This window comes from Neovison vison, chromosome 3 (assembly GCF_020171115.1).
Source record: "Neovison vison isolate M4711 chromosome 3, ASM_NN_V1, whole genome shotgun sequence".
NCBI lineage: Eukaryota > Metazoa > Chordata > Mammalia > Carnivora > Mustelidae > Neogale > Neogale vison.
The window spans coordinates 230920394-230927249 of NC_058093.1; the positions used below are offsets into that span (position 1 = coordinate 230920394).

General features: G+C 48.7%; 1 protein-coding gene across 1 annotated transcript; it reads left to right on the forward strand.

The window, feature by feature from the left end:
• Positions 1-3972: 3972 nt before the first annotated feature.
• LOC122903638 (guanine nucleotide exchange factor subunit RIC1-like) lies at positions 3973-6605 on the forward strand (the record flags this gene model as incomplete). Its single annotated transcript, XM_044244420.1, is given in 5 exon segments — positions 3973-3994; positions 5645-5934; positions 5936-6039; positions 6328-6427; positions 6429-6605. Coding segments are annotated over 5 exon segments (693 nt in total), but the record flags the coding sequence as incomplete, so codon positions are not given.
• Positions 6606-6856: the final 251 nt, after the last annotated feature.

Genomic DNA, 6856 nt, shown 5'->3' on the forward strand with positions numbered 1-6856 from the left:
TGCTTCCGGCTCCTGACATGGGGGTGCCGTCTCTGTGGCCCTGTCCTGCCCTGTCTGAATCACCCACCCACAGAATCTGGGTGCCCCGGGGAGCGTTGGCTTCATGCCGCCACATTTTAGGGTATTTTGCTCCTCATTTTTTGGAGCTGGGACATCCTGTATAGTTCATAGAAATTGTTTGGCTCTGAACTTCCTAGCTGCCAAAACAGGGAGAGAATTATAGTTCTTTACGATACTCTGATAGTTTGCACAAGACCAACGAGTCAAGATGTTGGCTAAAAACCAGGAGACAGTTCTTCGTTTGGGTTCTTGTGAAGACGACGTGGTGCCACGTGACTTTTGGTGCCCAACAGCAAATGTTATAGAACAGTTTCTCCTGGATTCTCTCAATGGGCTGTAAGACCCCAAATCACAATCTGGCAAAACCAAGTGGTCTAGTAGCCAAACCGAGGTCTCTGCAGGTCTGGCTCAATCAAAGGGGATATTTTCTAAGGATCAGGAAGCAATGGAGGCCCTGCCTTTATCACCAGCACCCAGGGCAGACCCTGGCACAGAGAAGACGCTTCAAAAGTGTTTGTTGAGTTATTCACTCAAAAAAAAGAATAAATGGTTCTCCATTAATTCAGATAATCCATCAACATGACTTCTCATAACAGAGGGGTGCAGGGAATACCCAGGTTAAGACACGAGGAAGTCAGCTTTGGAATAGAGAGACATCTAGGTTCAGATCCCATGGATGTCCCTGATTGGCTGTGTGACCCTAGGAGAGTTATTCAATGTCTCTGGCGCTGATTTCCTTGCTTCAGGGACAGGGAGGAGATGAGCAGCCACTTCCCAGTGTAGTAGGAACCGCAGTGATGTGCGTTTTTAAAGGATCTGGGGGAAGAGCTGAGGTCCGTTGGCGCCAAGGACCTTTCCCTTTTGCTCACTCTCTCCTTCCTACGTTTCACACTCCTCCGGCCACTTGAGAACAACAAGCTTCGGTTTCAAGTGGTTCCCCTGGGAATGGGGTCCCAGGTAGGGAGCCAGGGCGGGACCATCTCCCCAGCACTCAGGGCTGATCTAAAAACAGGCCCCAGGGCCAGGGGTGACCTCCTCACTCTGCACGCCCCCCTCCCTGCTCTTTGGGGAAGCAGGCCAGCCAGGGCGCCCTGTCCTACATGCCTCCCTTTCTCCCCTCCCCCCTCACCCCCATGTCAAGCTTCTCCTCTCGAGGAGGGAACTGTAAGTACTTTAGACAACAGGCTGATAGTGTCAAAGAGATGGATAGGACAGGCAGCTTATCTCTCTTAAAGAGACATGACCAGCTGGGCCTGTGGCTCTTCCCCCCTCCTCTTGCTTCCCAGCCTGTGAATTTAATTTTCTTTCAGACACAGACACGTAAGCACAGATGCACACAGACCTGGGAAGCTTCTTTCTGTTTCTCGCGGCTGCTTCCCTTGTCTTGTTTTCATTGCCTATAAAACTCAGACGGCAACCAGGATGCAGATCGTGTCCCCTTAAGGCTGATTCTGGAAATTTCAGGTGGGGGGTGGAGCAGATGAAGGAACTATCCTCCCCTCCCCTCAGCAGAATGAATTAAAAAAAAAAAAGGAAAGAAAGAAGAAAATCAGAAAGAACTCAGCTCTTACTCACCCTTCTTACTACTCGACTTTTAGGCTCACATTCCAGATTTTGAATTCTAGAGTTGTATTCCTAGGTGTGACAGCATGCCCCCGCTTCGGGGCTGCAGGAGTGCAGGAGGCAGTGTGAAAAGTGGAGGTGCTTGGGAATATGGCCCCAAATCTGAATCCAGAGACACAGGGATGAAGGGATAGCATGTTTGGCCGGGGGCTATTCCCAGGAAAGTATAGATTGAGAATCAGCTTGGGCACTCTGGAGCGTTGTCAACTCCCAATACAGCCAGTTTCCTTCAGGATCCCTACCCCAGAGCTGTTGTTCTCCACCAGGCGTGATTTTGCTCCCCGGAATCTAGCTATGCCTGGAAACTTTTTATTTTATTTTATTTATTTAACAGAGATCGCAGAGAGGTGTAGGCACCGTGTAGGCAGAGAGGTGTGGGGGGGGAGTGGGGGAAGCAGACTCCCCGCTGAGCAGAGGGCCCCATGTGGGGCTCGATCCCAGGATCATGACCTGAGCTGAAGGCAGACACTTCACTGACTGACTCAACCGGATACCTCTGGAGACATTTTTGTTAACTGACATACAATTGATAGAGAATATCCTATCAGTTTTAGGCATACAGCATAGTGATTCAGTATTTTTACAAAGTGACCCCCGTGCTAAGTGTAGATACTGTCAGCTCACGGAGTTGTTTTGATATTATTGACTCCGTTTCCTATGTTGTACGCTATAGCGCCGTGACTTGTTTGCTTCATAACTGGAAGTTTGTACCCCCTAATCCTGTTCCCCTATGTCTGGAGACAGTTTTGATTGTCGTGATGTCTGTGTGGGTTGCTGCTCAACATTGTAGAGAGTGCCCAGGACAGCCCTCTGCCAGGGAAAGGGATTATCCAACTCTGAATGACCCCCCCCCCTCAGGAAATCCGTACAGATGCCTCAGGAAGAATGCACAAAGGACTCAGCAGGCTTTCAAACAAACAAACAAACAAAACAAAACAAACAGAAAAAACTTTGGAAACAGCTTAATACGCATGACTAGGAGACTGACTCCTTGAATAGCTCCTGACCGTGGCTGCAGGCTGAAATCACCAGGAATTCTTACATCTGATGCCTAGAGCCCACTCTCCGAGTTCACTCGATTTGTGCGCAGAGGGACCCAGGCATCCCGATTTTATGAAGGACCCTCCTAAACACCTTCACCTTGGTGTTTTAATGCACAGTCAGAGCAGAATAACCTAGGTTTCTGTCTCCCTTCAGAAATGCTGTGTAGTGTGAAAAGAACCAGGTTGATCTGTGCGTATCTATGAGGCAAGATCCCCAGACATCACCGAATGGAAGAAACCAGGGGCAGAATCGTCTATTCGAGGAGATGCCACTTGGAAAAGAAAAAAAATAATCAACCCGCCCCACTGGGAAAGTCTGAATACTGGTGGCTACACAGGCAAATTAGCTACCTAATGCGTGAGGTACCGTGTGTCAAGCCTAAAATGGGTTCTAAAAAGATGTATCTCCCCACCCCCAACGGTGCTGTCAGTGGTTACTTCCTGGGAGATGTTGAGGGGACCAAGGTGGGGCTGGGGTCCTTGTGGCCTTATCGGCAAGGTTAATTTTTTTTTTAAAAAAATTATTTATTTAAAAGTAACAAAACCCCGTTACACATTAATATCAAAACATAGTTTTATAAAAGCAAAAGAAAACACATTTTTATGAAAAATAACTGTTTCCCAAAATAAAAAAAAATATTTAATTTTTTTAAGCAAGGAGAGCTTATTCGTGGTTTTATAAGTGTGATTTTACAGTAGGAAAACAGGAGACAATTGGGGCTATAGTCTATTAAAATCCAGTGAAATGGGACATTGTCTGGGGGCACCAGACCTTTCTCTGCTGAGGCCGGGGCCTATGTATGTATTTAATATCTGGAGGCAGCGACTTCTTGCTTGTTCTCTTTCCACAGCCCCAGCTTTGGGGCTGCCCCGAGCCTCCACGTGTGCCCCGAGCTATGGACAGCTGATTGGAGCAGAGGCTGACAGCCGCTCATTTTATTAATAAGTGTCATGCCCAGGGAGCTTAAAGTGCCAGATTTCTCTCTCTTTCTTTCTTCCCAGAAGGCTGCTGTTAGTGATCAAAGCTGTTCTGTGTCTCTGGGCAAGGTGGGGGAGAGCAGAGGGGCCAGGAGGCTGTCCCACCCCCAGGGGCTGGAGAGCCCCACCTGGACCGAAGAAAGGAGAGGGGAAAGGCTGGGAGCAGAAAGACGGGCGGGGGACTCTCGCGGGAGCCCTTCCACTCACACCTGATCAGTTAATTTCCATTTGTTGCACACCTATTATGCGCCAGGTCCTATGTTGGGCGATGACAAGCTCTCCGGAGTGCAGTGAGCTGGGGCAGGGGGTATTTCAGGACAGTAAATGCAAAGGTGGGGGCAGAAGGAGGGGACGCAGCGAGAGAAAGCAAGGGGCCAGAGTCTCCTTTGTCTTCATGCTCATTCCCTTCTTACCTCTGATTCCTCGCCGCTACATTCCTCTAGCTGCACCCCAAATAGCCACACTTGCTCAGCACTTGGGCATTCTGTTTTGCCTTGTTTTCTGTATGTGCCCACAGGTGCCCTCAAATTGTTTCAGGCGTGACTGTCTTGTCCTGCTGAGATCGGATGCCCTCCCACCTTTGAGGCCTCTCGGGCAGATCCCATCAGTTCCTGCCCTCACCATATCCTTTTTGCCTTGCCCTGATCAAGGCAATAGCATACCCATGGAAATCCCATTCCTTTCATTTGGTTAAATATTTGCTTGTAGTTGGAAGTGGCCAGGGGAGGGGTGCCTGGCTGGTGTCTTGGTTTTGGCTCAGGTAGTGACCTCAGAGTCATGAGATGGGGCCCTGCATCAGGCGTCATGCTCAGCAGGGAAGTCTGCTTGAGAGTCTCTTTCCCTCTCCATCTGCCCCGCCCCACCATGCTCTCTGTCTCTCTCTAATAAAACTAATAAATAAAACTTAAAAAGAAAAAAAAGAGGTGGCCATGTGATTCATGGCCCAAGAATCATGAGGAATCCTCTTGTGAAGTGTTTCTAGGAAAAATTCTCCTTCGTGTTAATAGGGAGCACTTTTCTGTTGGTCCCTTTCTCCTGGATTTGGAGAGTGGAATGAAATGCAATATGGGTGCTCTGGCAGCTATTGTGTGACCATGAGGCAACAAGGATAAGACTGGAAGCCATGTTAAATAGAGTGAAGAGAAAGGATAAGAAAAAAAATCTGCAGTTTGATAAATTTGTTTAGCAGCTGAAGCAACAGATAGGAGATTTTTACCCTCAGACTTCTGTTAAATGACATATTAACATACAAGATATTTTAATATTGTTATGGTTTATTTGACTGTTACTTAATTTTTTAAAGTATTTATTTGTTCATTTTTGAAAGAGAGAGAAAGATGAAGAGAGAGGGAAAGAGGGAGAGAGCAGGGGATAGGGCAGAGGGAGATAATACCCAAGCAGACTCCCACTGAGTATGGAGCCCAGCATGGGTCTCAATCCCATGACCTATGAGATCAGAGCCTGAGCTAAAACCAAGAGTTGGATGCTTAAACAACTGAGACACCCAGGTGTTCCTTGCCTGTTACTTCAAACAGAACACATCCTAAATGACAGATCATGACAAGGAGGATGAGAGATCCAGATACTGTCTCATCCAATCCCCATCTTGGACAGATGACACTGAAGCTCAAAGAGGGAAGAGGCTGGTGCAAGGTCACACAGCAAGTCACTGGCAGAGCTGAAGGCAGGATCTTCTGCCTTGCTAGTCCAAATGGGAACCTAGGATATCTGTCTGGAACTCCTAGGGAAGGTCTCAATGGATGGTCTCAGTGGATGACAGAACTGTCATGAAATGTACATTTTCACTCCATTTCCCATTTACAGAAATGGGTACATTAAGGAAGAAGCCAGAGGGGTCTCAGATTTTTTGTTGCCATTGACATAAAGGAAATAAAAAGTCCTTAGAAAACTAAGTATATTAGCTTAGGTCTGTGGGCTAGCATTTAAGAAATATCAGACCTGGCTACAAACACATCAGTTGGCAAAGAAGGAAGTGTTGTCATACACTGACCCATCCATCCATCTGCCCACCCACTCACCTGCCGATCAATCCATCCAACCATCTGTCATCCACCCATTCACCCACCCATCCATCCATCCATCCCATCCACCCATCCACTCAACCATCCATCCATCCATCCACCCACCCATCCACCTATCCATCCATCCATCCACCCATCCATCCATCCCATCCACTCAACCATCTATCCACCCATCCACTCAACCATCCATCCACCCACCCATCCACCCACCCATCCATCCATCCATCCATCCATCCATCCACCCATCCATCCATCCATCCATCCATCCACCCACCCATCCATCCATCCATCCCATCCACTCAACCATCCATCCACCCATCCACTCAACCATCCATCCATCCATCCATCCCCCATCCATCCATCCATCCATCCACCCATCCATCCATCCATCCCATCCACTCAACCATCCATCCATCTGCCATGCATGCATCCATCCATCCCCCATCCATCCATCCATTCACCCATACACCCATCCACCCATCCACTCAACCATCCATCCCTCCATCCACCCATCTACCCAACTATCCATCCATCCACCCATCCACTCAACCATCCATCCATCCATCCATCCATCCACCCACCCATCCATCCGTCCACCCATCCATCCATCTATCCATCCATCCACCCATCCATCCGTCCACCCATCCACCCACCCACCCATTCGTCCACCCATCCATCCATCTATCCATCCACCCATCCACCCATCCATCCATCCACCCACCCATCCATCCACCCATCCACCCACCCACCCATCCATTCATCCATCCACCCATCCACCCATCCACCCAACCAACCATCCACCCATCCATCCACCCACCCATCCATCCACCCATCCACCCACCCATCCATCCACCCATCCATCCACCCATTCACCCACCCATCCACCCATCCATCCATCCATCCATCCACCCATCCATCCAATCATTTATTAAAAAAATACTTACCAGGGATGACTAGGTGGCTCAGTAGGTTAAACATCTGCCTTCATCTCAGGTCACAATCACAGGGCTCCTGGATGAAGGAAGGAAGGAAGGAAGGAAGGAAGGAAGGAAGGAAGGAAAGAAGGAAGGAAGGAAGGAAGGGAAGAGGGAAGGGAGGGAGGAAGGAAAG